Consider the following 17,767-nt stretch of genomic DNA (forward strand, 5'->3'; position numbering starts at 1 on the left):
TAAAAGTTAAAAATTTGGTATCAGAGTCAAGTTAACGATTAAGAGTAACACTTTCTCTTTAAGCAACTCTTTTAATAATACGCTTTTAAATTAAAAAAAAAAAGAAAGAAAGAAAGCCAGATGTTGGTAAACTCCTTGAAGGCACTATAGCCACAATAAAACAATGGCTACGCAGAACGCACCATTTTAAAATTATGGGATCTCATCAAATGGTGGTTTGTCACGCTATCTTTGAAACACAGTGCTTAACCCAGCTTCAGAATCAGAGCGCAATGAGAAGAACTCTTCCATTGAAAACTGCTTCTTCTAACTTCTCTTTCGCCATTGAAAAACAAAAACCCAATCTTTTCTTTATCTTCCAAATGAACAATGAAACCTTCATCTTCCCAGATCAAAGCCCTGCATGCCCACCTCATCCGAACTTACCGTGAAGCCCACGCTTCCTCTTCCATCTGCCATGTCATCACATCCTACACTCTCTCCCCAACAACACTCCCCAAAGCCCACCTCGTACTCCTCCGAATCCAAAAGCCCACCTTGTCCCTATGGAACCTCGTGATCCGAGCTTGGTCCCACTCCCACCACCAACCTCATCATGCAATCACCACCTGCAACCTCATGTTCCGCCATGGCCTCTTTGGAAACCACCTCACTTACCCTTCTCTGTTCAAGGCCTGTGCGCGAGTTAACGATGTTTTGTGCGGTGAAATGGGTCATGTTCATGTTCTAAAACTTGGTCTTGGGTCGTGGTTATTTGTCTCCAACGCGATGGTTCACATGTATGGCTGTTTAGGTAAGATGGGGTGTGCTCAGAAGGTGTTTGACGAAATGCCTGAGAGGGATTTGGTGTCTTGGAACTCGTTGATTTGTGGGTATAGCATGGGGAAGAGGTTTAGGGAGGTTTTGAGTGTTTTTGAAGAAATGTGTGTGGTTGGTGTAATAGGGGATGCAGTGACTATGGTGAAGGTTTTGTTTGCATGCTCTTGTTTGGGTGAGTGGGGTGTTTTTGATCAAATGGTGGAGTACATTGAGGAAAATGGTGTTGAGATTGATGTTTACTTGGGGAACACGCTTATTGATTTGTATGGGCGACGCGGCATTGTTGATCAGGCTAGAGAAGTATTTGATCGGATGCAAAGGAGGAATGTGGTCTCCTGGAATGCCATGATTATGGGATATTTGAGAGTTGGGGACTTGATTGGTGCTAGGAAGATGTTTGATGAAATGCCGCAAAGAGATGTGTTCTCGTGGACCAGCATGATTACGGGTTACTCTCAAGCAAACCAATTTGCTGATGCAGTGAGGCTTTTCAAAGAGATGATGGAAGCTAAAGTGAAGCCGGACGAGGTAACCGTTGCTAGCGTGCTTTCTGCATGTGCACATATCGGTTCACTTGATGTTGGGGAGGCTGTCCATGACTATATAAGGAAACATGGGGTTAAAGCCGATGTTTATGTTGGAAATGCCTTTATAGATATGTATTGCAAATGTGGTGTAGTTGAGAAAGCTTTGGAGGTGTTTAATGGGATGAGTAAGAAGGACTCTGTGTCATGGAATTCACTAATTTCAGGTCTTGCAGTGAACGGTTTTGCGATTCCCTCTCTCGATTACTTTTCCCTGATGTTGAAAGAAGGCGTGCAGCCAACCCATGGAGCCTTTCTCGGGGTTTTGCTGGCCTGTGCTCATGCTGGATTGGTTGATAAAGGATTAGAATACTTTGAAAGTATGGAAAAGGTTTATGGACTGAAACCGGAAATGAAACACTACGGATGCATAGTCGATCTTTTGAGTCGCTCTGGTAATTTACAAAGGGCCTACGAGTTCATCGAAAAAATGCCCATGGCTCCAGATGTTGTGGTGTGGAGGATATTGTTGAGTGCCTCGCAGATTCATGGAAATCTACCCTTGGCTGAGATTGCCACAAACAAGCTGCTTGCACTTGATCCTTCTAACAGTGGTAACTATGTACTCTCATCTAATACCTATGCTGGGTCCAACAGATGGGAAGATGTTGTTAAAATGAGGGGACTTATGGAAGAGAGTAATGTACATAAAACATCAGGAAGCAGTTCCATAGAAATAGTTGGTTCAAGCAGTTCCATAGTAAATTGATGACTGTTACCCAGGAGAAACATTTATCACTTAATAAATTGACTTCATTTTTATGAGAAAAATATTACATGAAATTGATGTTTTGCGATTAGATGAACATACCCGTATATTCATATGTATTCAATTTAAGATTTTTCATGAATGATGTCTCTATCACCCAAACCACCCTTTTCTCTCTGCATTCACTGGTATATGACTTTGTTCTGCTAACTCAGAAAATAAAATTGGCAGTGATGAAAAAGTGAATTGTATTGATTCTGAGACCATAATATAACAGTCATGCCATGTTTGAAAGCCAGATTATTAACAAAACCAGTAGACCACATACTATTATATTGCATGATCCCAAAGTTTTATATCATACTGCAGTAGCAGCCAAAATCTTAATCTCAGTATTCAACATAGCGGCATAGCCTTATTAGCATATTAGGAATTTACAGGATCAGTTCTCAAATCTCAACACAGTTCAGTAACTAAATAACCTTAGATTTTCAAAAAGCCAACTAAGCTCTCAATCCACATCTATAATCTAATTATACTACAAACTCTACAAGAACATAAAATTCCCCTTCTTTTCCTCCTAAATCCATCTGAACTCTGAAGCATTCATCTTTCATATTCATATTCAAATAATATAATCTGACCATTCAGAGATGAAGGAAGTATGGTCCATTGACTCCCCGGGGACATCCTCATGCTTAGAAGGCTTCTCCTTCCCACCCACCAACCTCGCGGGGTTCCCAACTGCGGTAGTCCGTGGCGGCACGTCAATTAAAACAACGCTCCCGGCACCAATCTTAGCACCTTCACCAATCTTCACGTTGCCGAGAATTGTGGCACCGGCACCAATCAGCACACCATCACCAATCTTGGGGTGCCTGTCCCCACCAACCTTGCCGGTACCACCGAGGGTCACATGGTGCAGAATAGAGACATTATTGCCAATCACTGCAGTCTCTCCAACCACCACGCCGGTCGCATGATCAAACAGAATCCCTTTCCCAATCCTCGCCGCAGGGTGAATGTCCACGGCAAAGACATCAGCTATCCGAGACTGGAGTGCTAGGGCCAATGGCCGCCGTGACTGCTGCCACAGTCGGTGTGCCACACGGTGAGCCTGCAACGACAGACAAACACACAGACGAATGAAAAACAAACAAATAAATAAATAAATTTATAAACAGAAGCTGCAAATTGAGAAGGTAAAAAATGTGTCACAAGCAGAAAACTGGAATATAAATATATACACCAAATTTGAACAATTGGTGATAAAAATGGAAAGTTCTGAAAGTAAAGCAGAAATGAAGAATAAATTCACAATTTGAGAAACAGAAATAGAAGTTGCAAACAATTAAGCAAAAACTTTAACTGAACTACAAATTCACACAACTTGAGAATTCACAACTTGAGAGCCAGAAGCTGAAATTGAAGCACAAGTTCACTCAATTTGAGAACATGATAATGATAGTAATAATAATGAGTAAAGTGACAATTAAATCCTCGAAGATGTTGGGTTTAGACTAATTAGTCCTTGAAGGGAAAAAAATACCAATAAAGACCTCCAAGATAGCAAACGGTAGACATGTATGTCCTTCTATCAATGAATAGTGCGAAAAGAAACCGAATTGTCCATGTATTTCGATATTTCCAGAGATGCATGTCTCATTAATGTCATATGAGCATGAAAATGATGCAATTTTGGATAGTGAAACATTTATTATTTTTTGAATTTTTATATGTCATTTATCATAATCCTATTAAAACAAGTGAAGTTTGCTCCAAAAGTTATTATCTACATGACTATCTTTTATAAATAGACATGTTAGAATAATTAACAGCATCACAATTAAGTTTTAGTTGATAAATTGATAAAAAAATATTATGTGTAAGCCATAAGACTAAATTGGTACCTTTTTTTTCTTTTTTTTTCTTTTAGAACTAATTAGTCCGATGTCGAAGAATCTTCACATACCTAATTGTCTCGTTGCTCTAATATTAATAAAATCGAAGCACAAATTCACAACTTGAGAAACAGAAGCTGCAAACAGTTGTAGCAAAAGAGCCACACAATTTCAGGGTAAAAAAAAGTGAGAAACAGAATCTGGAAATCGAAGAACAAAATAAATAAAAAAGAACAATCAAAACCATAAACCCTAAAATCTCGGAATCAGAGAGAGAGAGAGAGAGTAAGAGGGTTTAGGCACCTGGCATGCAAGGAAACCTTTATAATTGAGCAAGCAGTGAGAGTACGACACACACGCCGGATCCCGCTCCCTTGCGGCACGAAGGTCGGCGACGGTGGCGGAGAGCAGTGCACAATCGGAGGAAAACGCGTTGAGGAAAAGGTCATAGAGCAGCGTCGAAAGTAGCGTCGAAGAACAAAGCTTGTTCCCTAAATGGAACGAAATCGACCGCTCCAACGAAGAGTGAGAGAGAATCGTTGAATAAAGGTAACTCGCCAGCGCCGGCTCCGATTCGGCGTCGCGACGCGCCTCCGCTTTGATCTGCGCCCAAACCCATCCTTCCTCTTCGTATAACCCTCCTCCTCCGGCTCCCCCGCCGGTGCCGTGCTCCGCCGTGGACTTCGGCGGAGATGAAGAGGTCGGCATTTTTTCTATTTTTAAAGTGGCGCGTGAGAAATGAAGCGCGCGTGGGTGAGAGTGAGAAAGATGAGAGTGATGATAAAAGAGCTTTGTTATCTGAGACTAATATTGAGAACCATGAGTTGAAAGAGTGAAACTGAAAACTGAATAAACTGAATTTTTTTTATTTAATTTATTATTGTTCCAAGATTTACATAAATTTGGACATGAGGTTGTGATTTTATGTTGGGGTTGAATGGTTGATTTAGAAAGTGGCCCTTCTCACGACTCATATATATATAGAGGATTATTATTAATTTATTTATTTTTTATTTAAGAAAAAAAATAATATTTTTATTCTTTTTTGTGCATAAAATATTTTTGTAATATATAATATTTGTTTAGTTGTATTTTATTAAGTTACTTTGTTTAAGTATAAAATAAATATGAAAACAAGTATGATTTAATAGTTAAATAACTTTTTTTGTAAATAGTTTAACTTGAATGTATTAATCGGCTTTTCACAGGAGATATTTTGGAATTATTTTATGATATATGTGTGGATATAAAAAATAAATTTTAGAAGAATATAAGAATAAACTATTCTTATGCTTTTTTTATTGATAAGGTGTTTGGAAATTTATGGAATTCAATCCACCCAAATAAATATCCTTTGCAAACGTATCATTTAACCTTTTTTATCTTCTAAATAAAGAAGAAAATAATTGAGAGTAATTTATAAATTAACCTTACTAACTTTTATTTAGAAATAGAAAATTTATATTAGAGATACAATCTCATATTAAATCGAAGTTATAATAATTTAATATTATGTGTATTATATATCAAGCGAATTTTTAAATTACTTATTTTTTATTTTCTAAATATTAAAAAAGACTTGTTTGATATTACAATTTTTGTATAATTAATTTATTTGATGTGACTGAACTTAAAAATTAGAGGAACGAAATTACTATTAGTTTAGTTCATTCTTTTTATTATTATTATTATTATTTTATACTAGATAACTGTTACACGTTTATACTTTATAGGCCACATATCTAGATGTTACGTAACTAAGTTGCACTTGAAATTGAAGTTGTGGATTATATAGTTCATTCTTTTTCTTTCTTTTTGGAGTGTTATTAAATTGATTCTTAATGAATTTTCAATCAGATACTTACGTCTTTCTGTTAAATAGTTAAGTGTCTAATTAAAATTTTGGGTACCAATTTAAGCTATCACCTTTCATTTTGTAATTATGGGCTTTTTTTTCTTTTTAATCAATTGTCTTTTGATTATACAAGCTTATAACTTAAAAGATCCAATTTTTTTATTATCTGGTTTTTCGTCACCTAATAAATGTTCTAACAACAATAATTCTATTTTTACTTTACTACTCCTCGTTTGATCCATTCTTTTTCACTCAATAAAACAATTTCCTTCAACCAAAATAATCACTCAAATTAGGTTTTACACCCATTTTTTTTTTAAAATAGCAAGTGTTATTCCAACTTTATTTACATTATGCATTTGTTCTTAATTCCATCTACATTCATTACCAATTTAATAAGATTCTATCACATGCTAGTATGTCACTCATGGAATTGAATAATATATAACATTCTTATACTATAGAAAACTAGCAAAGCACTGAAAATAGTGCTACACTTCCCCAAGGTTTGCCTCTAAGTTTACTCACTTATTATGTTTCCACTATCCAAATATTTTATATACAATGTTCTAAAAACCAAATTGGTCATTATTGGAGTTAGAGATTTAAATTTTAAAAGTTCAATCAAAATTCAATTGAAGTTAAAATTGAATATAATAAAATAATAATTTTTTTATGGAATAAAATATTATTTTTATCCCTAATGTTTGGAGCAAGTCTTATTATTTGTATTCCTAACGTTTAAATCGTTCTATTTATATTCTTAACGTTTATAAAAGTGATTTAATGTTATCCTGCTGTTAATTATACTAATAGATCAGACTGTATTTTTTAATTATTCTCACTTGGATATATTCATTTTCAATTAGGTCTCATTTGGATGTGTTCGATTTTAATATTGTATCCAAAATTTGTGTTCAAGTTCAATTGTGTTCCTAAAAAAGTGATTATATAAATGTTGTAGAGATTAGTTTCAATTTTAATGCGTTATTATCCGAAGTGAATCATTGGTTCTGACCAAACATTTGTATTTTAACTTCAAAAACAGATTTTTAGAACTCCAACAAAAGCTCATAATGTGTAATTAATGATAGCATAACATTGAATCACTTTTACAAATGTTAAAGATATAAATAGGACGATTTAAACGTTAGAGACAGAAATAAGATTTACCCTAAACGTTGGAAACAAAAACTATCCTTTACTCTTTTTTATAAATACATTTTTTATATATATTTTATATAGTGTTTATCCTATGGGCAAACGCCCTTTGTTTATGCTCGAGTTATAGTTAAATTGGAGCTTTCAAATGGAACAGATACACTGAATCTACCCTACTTTTTGGTGTGATTTTCATTGATACACTTGACATTATTATGTACTACTATATAAAATATTATAAATGAGAACTAACCCTAATAAAAGTTCTCATTACTGTTATTTTGAGTTGACATTTTTCGATGTTTCTTCTTGGCTTGCCTTATAAGAAAAAACACAATTTGTAGGAATCCATAGGAATGAAATTTTCAGGGTTCCAATGCCTTATTCTATGGGCTATGATAATGATAGTATAGTAATGTTGAAACTTAGTTTGCAACTTAAGCCTAGTTGAGATGGTGATGAAGAACAATACATGAAGTATTTACCAAAATAAGACAATATAAGTCGCCATTGTTTGTCTTTTCGAATGTGAAAGAGAAGAGGAATTCAAGATTCTTTGCATGCATGTGGACTAGATTTATATCTTTTTTTAATTGAAAAAAATAAATATATAACTCATTAATTCTATCTATCTATTCTTAATATATAAAAGTAAATAGATAAATTTATCCACATTACTTTTAAAACATCTTTTTCTTCCTACTAACGTCATGTCAGCAATATCGCTTACTTGGCAAAATTTTAGAATCAACTACTCAAGTTTTGTCAAATCAACTATTATTTCCAAATCAACAAAAAATAAAACATACAAAAAATATACAAGTAATAAAAATATATGCAAATTAAGTTGCAAAATTACCAATGATAATAATTAGAAATTAATAGTATCTAACTAAATTTGTAACCTACAAGAATCAATATCCCTATATTTATTATATTTTACCGTTATAAACAATACAATAAATTTATAACCTCAATAATTAATTTATTAATTTTTATAAATAACTCATTAAATGTAATAAACATCCATGTTACAAATGTCATAATAATCTATTAATCATAATAAATTTAACGTTACAAATATTCAAATTTCATACTATTTGAACTACTTATATAAATCTCTTATCACTATTTCTTCAAATAACATCAAATTTAGCATAAGAAATTTATTTTCACACTACACAACATTTCAAACTTATTCAATGGAGCATCATTCTTTGGACAATATCACCAAACAAACAATTGGTTTATCAAAGTTCGCGTGATTCCTCTATGGGAAACATTAATACCCACAAATAAAGAAAAGTTTCTTTACTCAGAAATGATTATGTTAGATGAAAAGGTACAAAACAAACATATTTATTGTATTTTTAAATTGAACATTTTCCAACACTATTTTGAATTTGCAATACTTGAGACATTATCTGACAGAGTGGGTCAAAGAAAACTATTATCAGGTAATTTCATTTTATACTATTTCACTTATTCTTATTAAAAATAACTTATTTAATAAAAAAATTCTACACATTTTTGTTCTTTTTATTGTAGATGTCATTGGAAACTGCATGTATATCAAGAGATTAAAGAGAAAGAAAACCATACACATTCAATACACATCTTTAGAAGAAGAACATACATTTAAAGATGGAACAAACAACACAATAGAAAGTGCATACAACTCAACAATTCATAAAGAAAGCCTTCACAAGAATCTACTACAGAAAGAAGAAAGCAACAACTCTAACAATAACCAATAAAAAAAATGACGACTAGCGCCACATAAGGAAACTAAATTCATCGACCAAAAAAAATGCAAAAATCAAACCACCAAATAAAAATGTCACTTTGTACAACTCCAGCATTCAAATCTTTTATACTACAAATTATTTTAAACAAAACACCTTCTAAATTTAACTTTAGTTTACACATATTTAATTTAATTCTACAAAACATAGCCATTTTTAATATTTATTATATACTATCATTAATTTACCGCTCGCGCATCGCGCGGGTCTCATTTTAGTTAAAATTAATCATTTTGCTCGAAGTTTCTAGAACCTCTCGCTAACCAACCGAGTACTAAAGTAAAAAGTACCTATGATTAACCAAGTTAGCAAGTTATTCTTTTAAATCTCAACCGGCAAAGATGACAACCGAGTACTAAAGTAAAAAGTACATATGATTAACCAAGTTAGCAAGTTATTCTTTTAAATCTCAACTGGCAAAGATGGCAATAAAGTTACAACTTTATCATGTGGAGCTTTCTTCTCCTTAGAAGGAGTTTAAGAGTAGTCTTAAAAAAAACTGTCCTTCTATTTAAGTAGTTCTTTTGTTTTTCTTATTCTTTTTCTTTATTTAATTTATTTAAGTCACCAAAAATCTCAACTATTCATATAAAATATATCAAAATAGAGAATTAAAATGTTTAGTTAATATTAATAAAGAATATTTAAGAATTAAACTAGTATAGAATAAAATTTTCTCTAAAACTTCAGCTAAATTATGTGTTGATTGATTTAGAATTGAGTGAATGTAGTTGAAGAGATATTGGAGAGCCTTCATCTTTTATATATTGGTGTACTTATCAAAAATTGAATGGATTGGAACAAAAACCAACTTACTCTTAGGAGCACCAAAAACTGTCTATATAGTTGAGTTTCAAATATTAATTTAGAAATTAGAGCATGAGGATAGACAAAAAAATATAAAGTCTATTATGATTACCATTATTTTTTAGCCAGGTTTAATTCTTATGTAAGTTGCTGTAATTTCACTCAAATTTTAAGTAAATTTCTACAATAAAAGTAGGGGGAAAAAACTACTGATCTTTTTTGCTCACTCAAAAGTTACCTAACCCGTTAAAAAATAAAAAATAGAACTTAAAACTACCAAAATTTCTACCTTATGCACCTTCCCCTTCTTACTCAGAATCAGTATCTGGGTCTGCATCCACAATTTCAGGAAGATCAAAATCATCATGAGCCACTGAATCACCAAGATTCAATTTAAATGCAGATTCCTGAATCATTATAGTGTCTGGTGTTATTTTCGGCGAGGCAGATTCAGAGACTTTATTAGCCGAGCTTCCTTCGCCTAATTCCATCCGACTGCTGCCTTCATTGTGAGCCGTCGTCCTGTCAGAAACAATCCTCTCAGGTTGCACCTCGGTAGCTACCGGCTCGCAATCTACAGGGATGATAGTGGTGTTGGAGACAGGTTCCTGAGATTGCATCATGGATTCGACAGGTTTGTCCGACTTGGAAACGAATTCATCCTCGGCAGCCCTCATTTCAACATCTGCATTGGTCGGGGCGTCGGATCCAGCTATCTCATTCCTTTCTTGGACTTCAGTGCCTGAACACTGGTGTCCGGAAAGCACATTATGGTTGGTGTCTCTAATGGCCTCAGAAGGCTCGTCGGTGCGTACTGTATTCTTAGGTATCGATACATTGGTTCTGGTTCCGGTTCCGGTGGCATTTTCCATCCATTTAGCATACAAATCATCGACAGTGTCGGGAGTATCGAACCCTACTTGTCGAAAACCAACCGGGCCTCGGTTGCTCCAGCTACTGTTTTCATCTCGGAAATTGTGCTCATTTTCAATGGTAGAAACGTAATTCGGCAAAGGAAGTTCCCTAGGATGTATAAGCACTTCCAAGGCTAAAAGTGCATGCATACAAAACTCAGCTACTTTTGTTCCTGTTTGTTGCTTCCCTGCAGAAATTACAATAAAGTGGTTGTTAGTCGAAATCTGATTGACAATTGTTGCTAAATTCCAAAAAAGGAGTCTTAGAACAATGGTTGAGGTCACGAGTTCAAGCTGTGGAATCAACTACTGATGCAATTATCAGATTAAGCTGCCTACATTACACGCTTTGGATGCAATCCATCCCCAGACTCTGTTAACGCGGGATTGCGTGTGAATAAACACTCATGAAATCTTTTCTTTAGACACGTAAATTCGTTATTTTTGCTGCTGCTAACTAAAGTTACCACCAAGGATATGAATATCAATAAAAACAATAGTTAAATCCAGAAGTACCTCTACGGAAAAGGTCGAGACCCTCAGATAAATATGGAGGCCGAATCCGAGCAAAAGAGAGAAAAGATGCCAAAAGAGCGCGCAATGCAGCAAGCTGCAAATCAGCAATGGGTTCAGCAAATACTTCTTGCTGGAATTCACTAATTTCGCTACTTGCTGATTCTTCTTTGAAGGAATCAATCGCTGTGGCAAACACAAGATCATCAACTTTCGATCTCCATGGTTCGAATCTTAAAGAGCCAGCCTGTGTACAAATATAAATTATGAAGAATTTCAAGTGCGCGCACCACAGTAATAAAAACCCCTGAAGGTACCAAAAGGTTAAAGAAGGAACATACCACAGTAATAAGAGTCTCTAACGCCTCAAGAGCGGCTATCCTAAGAGAAATTGGAATCGATGGATTGTTCTTGAGAACTTCTGCTCCCAAACCACCATCATCATTCTCCTGAAGAGGACCACTTGCATTCTTATGCTTCCTCTTTCTACGACTTGGTGCTGGCAGTGGTCCAGCCGAGGCATTTGAATTAGAACCATTGGATGCTTCACCACTTTTATTATCTATGGTTTCTAGATCGGAAAATGCATTGTTAACAACTTCTTGTGCAAGGTACATAGCCATTCCTGTACAAGATGGTTAGTTAGTAAAAGCCATTACACACGAAGAGTAAATTCGTTACGTATATCGTCAGAAGTATAAAAACAAAGTAGAAAGCCAACTCAATTGAGAAAATTTCTGTACCAACACCCATGGATAAGAGTAGAGTTCGTGTGACCGAATAGAACTTGATCCTTAACTCTGGCAATGCACAATCCTTGAAGTACTTTGTAATAATACGAGCAATAGAGCCCGCATGTGGTAATAGTTGACTGCAATTCAAATACAGAAAGTAATTAAAATTCTGAATTTTCGCAAGAAATAAATACCCGATGAATCTACAAGAGCGAAAAATATGGAAGTCTGCATGTGAAGAGGACAAAGAACACATAGCAATGCAAAGTAAGCTATCAAAACGAAGAAGACCACACAGTACAAAAGCTGTCAATAATGAAAGAAACAAAATAAATTACTGAAAATACTATTCGATAAAGTTGCAGTCATACCTTCCCATGGCCTTTATGATAGCATCAAGCAATTCAAGGCTGCACAAGTGTAAAGACGGAAGTACCGAGCAAATGTCCTCTTGTTGCCTAGCAGTCGTGAATGGGAATGACATTTGCGGCAAAGAGCCATTGACCATTAGCATTCTCTCGGCAAGGGCCAACAACAAGCGAACAGGTATTTTTACCTAACAATCAATAGCTCTTTATCAGCCTGCTCCAAAACTAGTGTAATACAAATTGTAGGTACGAAAATTGAAAGAAAAAAAAACTACAAATTACCTTAACGGGATATGAACTTGTCAGCATCGTGCAACAGGCGAAGATAAGTGTAGGCACATCAGATGCTGGAGATTGCTCAGACCACTTTCTGTTAATAATTTCTTCGGCCAATATATTGCCTCCTAAAGGGGAAGGAAGAGGTTTTCCAGGCAAGACCAGCAATCTAGTAATCTGATTACGCACGGTTGCTGCAGCACATGGAAAAGATGGTGACCTAATGCTTTTAACAATGTGTTTTATGGAGAGGAAAAAAGAGAAGAGGCTGGGACAACAAACCCTAACATCTACCTTCTTCAAGGCCTTGAAAGGCAAAATTTAATTGATCATTTATCAAAACCAAGAGCTTCTGCAGCATCACAGACCAGCTTTCTTCATCTGCTTTTGATTTCGGAAGCAATGCAAGGCAGTATGCAAGTTTCTGGATGTATAATTCCAAGCAGAAGACAGTATACATCAGGATAAGAACATTTTAAATTTGTTGTTCTTTATCAGAGAAAATTTCCTCCAACAAGTGCCAACTAATGAACAAAATAGACATTAAACTAGAAAATGAAAATAAATGGGGAAGACACTCATCAAGGAGTGCTCGCCTGCTCGGAGAAATATTAATGCAAAAAGGCTGCTTTTTCCTAAATTGCAGTCATGGCAGCGCCATGACGAAATGGCGTGGCGGATTTTGAACCCACCAAGAAGCCGTCGTGGCAGCTTCGCCACAGCATTGCTTCCGCCGCAGTTGGGCCTCCTTCTCCACTCCAAGTGGTTTTGCTTTTCCAACTTTCCCTCTCTTTTCGAGACAGTTCTGTTACAAAACATTAGTTTTCTTTTTTTTTTTCTTTTTCTTTTTCTGTTTGTTCCTCTCTTCCATTCCCTCTCTATGACTCAACTTATGAACCTCTCTTCTTCTATGTCCTTTGTTTTCTGGTGTTTCTTTTGAGTTTTTAGTATTTGACTATGCCATAGTTGTCATTTAAGCTCTATGTCTTATGTCTTTAAACGTATACCACATATCTTTCTTGGATTCTTCTACCGGATACCTTTTCTGTTCCTCTCTTAAAAACTACGGCACTCTTAGGTCACAAAAATGGCTGCAACAAGCATAAGCAGGGAAATACATCCTCTTAAAAATCTTCCGTGATACCCTCCATGCACTCATATTTACAATATAATCATATCATAGAACAGGCTCTTTGAAATTTGATGAAACCATCACCTTTGCAATATCAGCACTGCATTCGTTGGACTCTTTGGACAAAAGTTTTATAGCAATAGCACATTCAATCTGCATAATTTCACATCACAAATCAAGTCATTAACACATTAGCAAGAAAACTCGAATGCTTTTCATGTACAGTTTTTCCACTGATAAAAGCTACAAGCTAACCAGAAACGCATACAAATATGACATCACCAATTGTTTTAATCTTTTTAAGGCATAGAGATGTAACGATCTTGCATTAGATTAGAAAAATCTAGTTCAATATAAATGCATATGCAGGTGTAAAACACAACCACAATCAACATCTAAAGGAAACTGTTTAACAATAAATTTAATATGAAAATAAAAATGGATTAGAACTATTTCATAAACATAATTCTATTTGATGAAATCATGTCCTTTTGTCAAAATCATCAAAATTTGAATGCTTACTGGTCAAGTTTTTTCAAGCTACATATACATTAGAATAAAGCATGTAACCAGTGTTAGAAGGGATGTAGTAACTTACACTTTCATAATGATTCTGATTAATAGAAGCTTGAAATGTCGTAATTATGGTACACAACAAATTAATTGCGCTCTCCTGCATTCACCACAATACATACAATGAGCAACCCCGTGAGCAAATAAACCGGATAATTCATGCCCGAATAAATGATACAAAAAAAAAATTACATAAAAAGGTAAGGTCCGGTGTCAAGGCCATACAAACAAAATGAAATATCCTACATTCAAAGGTTTACACAGGCAAAGCAATAAACAATTTTAATTATCCATCATATGTGCAAATTTTAAGACAAGATATCTTCATTTCTTAGCATACCTCTGCTTAGATATGAAGTTATGGATTTTCCAATTAGTTATTTTCACATTTTCTTTCAGCAACGAAGAATACTACCCAAGAAAACTGTTCAATGCTTTCATTTTTTGTGTTTATATTATTTATGATACTTGTTATGTGATGAACAAAATGATTCAACCTATCATCACGAACTACAGTTATATAACTTTCGATATATTGTTAATCCAAGTCCAATGTTGTAATTGAAAGCACATAAGCACAAAGCAACAGAACAATTACAAAATAAGAATTCTACCCTTAAGAATTATTTCAGGAATCTAGAGCTTTTTTCCACCTGCTGTTATAGACCTATTGAAATGACGTAAGCACATCAAAATATATATAAATCCACCCATTGTTTGGTTTTTTTCTTGTCTGCAACATGTAGAAACCAAATGAATTTTGTGTGGAATCTTGCATTTGCTTTTGTATAGCAAATCCCTTATCCCCCAATTTGTATGTCTTTCTGCTCATCTTAATGAAATTCTTTTTTTTTATCAAAAGAATAAAAGTATAAATAAATAATTCACTACTATTCAAATGTAAAGCTTACCCATACAACATCGGATTTAGAATCACTTAACAGCTTCAAAACAGGTTGAACAACTTTCGAGGCACAGGCTGTCCCATCTTTCTTGAACTTGGGAAATTTACTTAACCTAATTTACAAGAGAGTAAACAGCTAAAAGGTTGTGCCAATTTGATTTATAACACTGATAAATGATGCCAAATATTCTACATAACAAATATTGGATAAATTTATGTGTTTATTTCTACACTGTGTGCCAATAGTTATGGACTAATTAATACGAGTAGAAAAAGAAATATCGAACCTTGCAAACATATCAGACATTGAAGCGCATGCAGCCACCCTCAAGAATGAAGAATCTTCTTGTGACTGTTTTAAACAAATATCATGGAACATGTCAAACTAGCATATGACACAACTAAAACATATATATTTATCTCAGCAATTTTAACCTTGATCTTAAAAGCTACACGGAAAGAGGGTGATATGATCAAGTCCACATGAATGAGAAAATATTCAAAGCAGGAATTCTACCGCATAAATACAACATATACAATCCCATGTGTTTAGAACACCTGGCAGTGACATGAATCTAGAAGGTGAACTTAAAGGATTTCAGATACCACTAATTGAGTAGTAATAGTATAATTAAGTTTGAAATAGCATCAACCATAATCTATTCAGAGTACTTAGTTTAACATACAGAGATTGTAATATCGAAACAAAAATCATCGACTTAGAGCACCAATGTGATACTATTCAGGTCAAATTATATCTACAACCTAAACCGACAGAAAACCCGCAATAAATAGCAGTTGGCATCCCAAAAGGGGAAGAAAAATCAAAATAAGGTTGGAAGACAACCACAATGCAAAATGAAAACGTGTGTTACCCGTAGAGAAGGCACCAACTTCTGAAACCACGGAACGAAGGATTCCACGAAACGAACAGGGCTGCACAATTGACAAGTAACCCCAAGCAGAGAGATTCCTACCCAACATTTATCTGACTGTAAAAGCAAACAAGTGCAACAATGTCAAACTAAACAAAATGGATACACCTAAACATAATTATCTTTTTCAGTCCAAAAAAAAGTCTTTAAAGTGTAAAGAACCAATAATCAGTATGACAAACTGTGTCTAACAAAAGAATTAGGCAAAAGCACCTTTAAAATCCTCAAATAGTAATTAGCAATCATGCAATGCAATTCACAAATTTTGCTGAATACCCAGCAAGGATGCATGTTCAATTACAAAGTAAGTAAACTTAGCTTGGCTATACAAGCAAAAATTATAACAATGCCAAATAAAAAACAACTCAACAAACCTAAGCATTAAAAAAATCAAGTGCAACCAAGTATGTATCAGCAAGCAGTAACCACTAACCAACACAGAAAACCATTTAAGTCAATCAAAAAGTCCTGCTTTTCCCCAATATTAAAATAAAAAACTGGAAATAATAACAATAATAATAACACTACTGATATATTCATCAAACACAAAAACTGGAAAGGAAAAATAAAGTGATCAAGCAACTCCCAACTAAGATTGAACAACAAAGCAACGAACTTTACCACAGGGCTATCGAGAAGTTCCAAAATGCGCTCGACCCAGGTAGTAACAGCTGATTTCCAAGCTTCAACGACTTTTGGGTCCATGGAATCAGTGAAAGACTCAGAGAGGAGACGGTGCGTTTTGACCAAATAGACAACCTTTGAAACCGTAGAAGAATGGTTCGAAAACGGTCGTTTGCTGTCGGGGAGGTGGTCCCTGACGATGGAGAGAAGCAAACGTGGCTTGAATGCAGCGTCGTACACGCCATTGATGAAGTCGAATGCAGACATTGGAGCTAAGAGGAAGAAGCTACAAGGTTTTTGAAGAAGAAGAAGAAGAAGATGATGATGATGAAGAAGAAGAAGATGAGAGGGAAAAGGGGTGCGGCGGAAGAGGGAAAAGGCTTGAGCTTTGTTGCTGAAAATCTTCCAATTCAGCTGAAATGGTGAATATAGTGAGGGCTGAGGGTAATATTGTAATTTTGTAACGTGAAAAAGGAAGGTTTAAAAATAATATAAATAAAGTTTCAAAAAATAAAAATATTTCCTTTTAATTGTTTTTACCGAAACCATTTTTTAGTTAACAAATTATTTTGAAAATCGGTCTTCAACAAAGAAATTATGAATGAAAAAAATTAACTATCATGATAATGTTTTATATTTTATTCATATTTTTTGGTTGAAATTAGCTTTTATAATGTTAATTTTCTAATAACACTCTATTAGAAAGAAATTATTTTTTTCAGAATTTAAAAAAAATTAATTAATATTATATATATTTTGTTTCACTACATCTAGTTATAAAAATTTTATTTATTTCTAATGCTTATATTAAAAATGAAAACAAATTTAAATTAGTGAATTTTAATCTATAATATAATAATAATATAGTAATTATTTTATATATTGTACGGATATAAATTAGTTATTTTTTTATTTGTAAAAATTTTAAGAGGTTTGAGCTTATTATCGATATAACTTATATGATAAATTTTATTTTAAAAAAAATTATATATATTAATTGATGAGTGTGACATTTTTTTATATAAACAATTTTAGAAAAAAATCGTTAATCTATTACTTTTTTGTTTTAGTCCAAATTAAATATTTTTTTATTGTTTTTGAAAAGAAAATTTTTTTCAAGAATTTAATAATATGTGATAAAAAATATAAAATA

At 34.1% G+C, this 17,767-nt stretch overlaps 3 protein-coding genes across 3 annotated transcripts; 1 reads left to right on the forward strand and 2 right to left on the reverse strand.

Moving 5' to 3' along the window:
- The first annotated feature begins 212 nt into the window (after positions 1 to 212).
- LOC107472954 (pentatricopeptide repeat-containing protein At2g22410, mitochondrial-like) lies at positions 213 to 2,454 on the forward strand. The gene has a single exon (XM_016092480.3). It carries the CDS (start codon positions 370 to 372, stop codon positions 2,110 to 2,112), a length of 1,743 nt encoding a protein of 580 aa, XP_015947966.1. The 5' UTR covers positions 213 to 369; the 3' UTR covers positions 2,113 to 2,454.
- Positions 2,455 to 2,507: 53 nt separating this feature from the next.
- LOC107472955 (serine acetyltransferase 5) lies at positions 2,508 to 4,940 on the reverse strand. Its single transcript, XM_016092481.3, has 2 exons — positions 4,317 to 4,940; positions 2,508 to 3,229 (listed from the first exon to the last, which is right to left on the reverse strand). Exons 1-2 carry the CDS (start codon positions 4,719 to 4,721, stop codon positions 2,738 to 2,740), a joined length of 897 nt encoding a protein of 298 aa, XP_015947967.1. The 5' UTR covers positions 4,722 to 4,940; the 3' UTR covers positions 2,508 to 2,737.
- Positions 4,941 to 9,759: 4,819 nt separating this feature from the next.
- On the reverse strand, positions 9,760 to 16,989 carry LOC107472953 (uncharacterized). Its single transcript, XM_016092478.3, has 13 exons — positions 16,612 to 16,989; positions 15,931 to 16,047; positions 15,343 to 15,407; positions 15,063 to 15,168; positions 14,177 to 14,251; positions 13,663 to 13,731; positions 12,741 to 12,870; positions 12,453 to 12,640; positions 12,174 to 12,358; positions 11,812 to 11,939; positions 11,410 to 11,693; positions 11,072 to 11,315; positions 9,760 to 10,743 (listed from the first exon to the last, which is right to left on the reverse strand). Exons 1-13 carry the CDS (start codon positions 16,879 to 16,881, stop codon positions 9,950 to 9,952), a joined length of 2,655 nt encoding a protein of 884 aa, XP_015947964.1. The 5' UTR covers positions 16,882 to 16,989; the 3' UTR covers positions 9,760 to 9,949.
- Between the last annotated feature and the right edge of the window lie 778 nt (positions 16,990 to 17,767).

This window comes from Arachis duranensis, chromosome 2 (genome assembly GCF_000817695.3).
Source record: "Arachis duranensis cultivar V14167 chromosome 2, aradu.V14167.gnm2.J7QH, whole genome shotgun sequence".
In the NCBI taxonomy this organism is placed as follows: domain Eukaryota; kingdom Viridiplantae; phylum Streptophyta; class Magnoliopsida; order Fabales; family Fabaceae; genus Arachis; species Arachis duranensis.

What these genes read in the sequence shown, in the direction of transcription:
- LOC107472955 (XM_016092481.3), bottom strand. Translation starts at nt 4,721, where the DNA reads ATGCCGACCTCTTCATCTCCGCCGAAGTCCACGGCGGAGCACGGCACC. An exon ending in AAGGTTTCCTTGCATGCCAG is followed by an intron (nt 3,230 to 4,316) that starts GTGCCTAAACCC and finishes CTGTCGTTGCAG; the next exon opens with GCTCACCGTGTGGCACACCG.
- LOC107472953 (XM_016092478.3), bottom strand. Translation starts at nt 16,881, where the DNA reads ATGTCTGCATTCGACTTCATCAATGGCGTGTACGACGCTGCATTCAAG. An exon ending in GCAGTGCTGATATTGCAAAG is followed by an intron (nt 12,871 to 13,662) that starts GTGATGGTTTCA and finishes TTATACATCCAG; the next exon opens with AAACTTGCATACTGCCTTGC. An exon ending in TAGAGACTCTTATTACTGTG is followed by an intron (nt 11,316 to 11,409) that starts GTATGTTCCTTC and finishes ATTTGTACACAG; the next exon opens with GCTGGCTCTTTAAGATTCGA.
- LOC107472954 (XM_016092480.3), top strand. Translation starts at nt 370, where the DNA reads ATGAAACCTTCATCTTCCCAGATCAAAGCCCTGCATGCCCACCTCATC.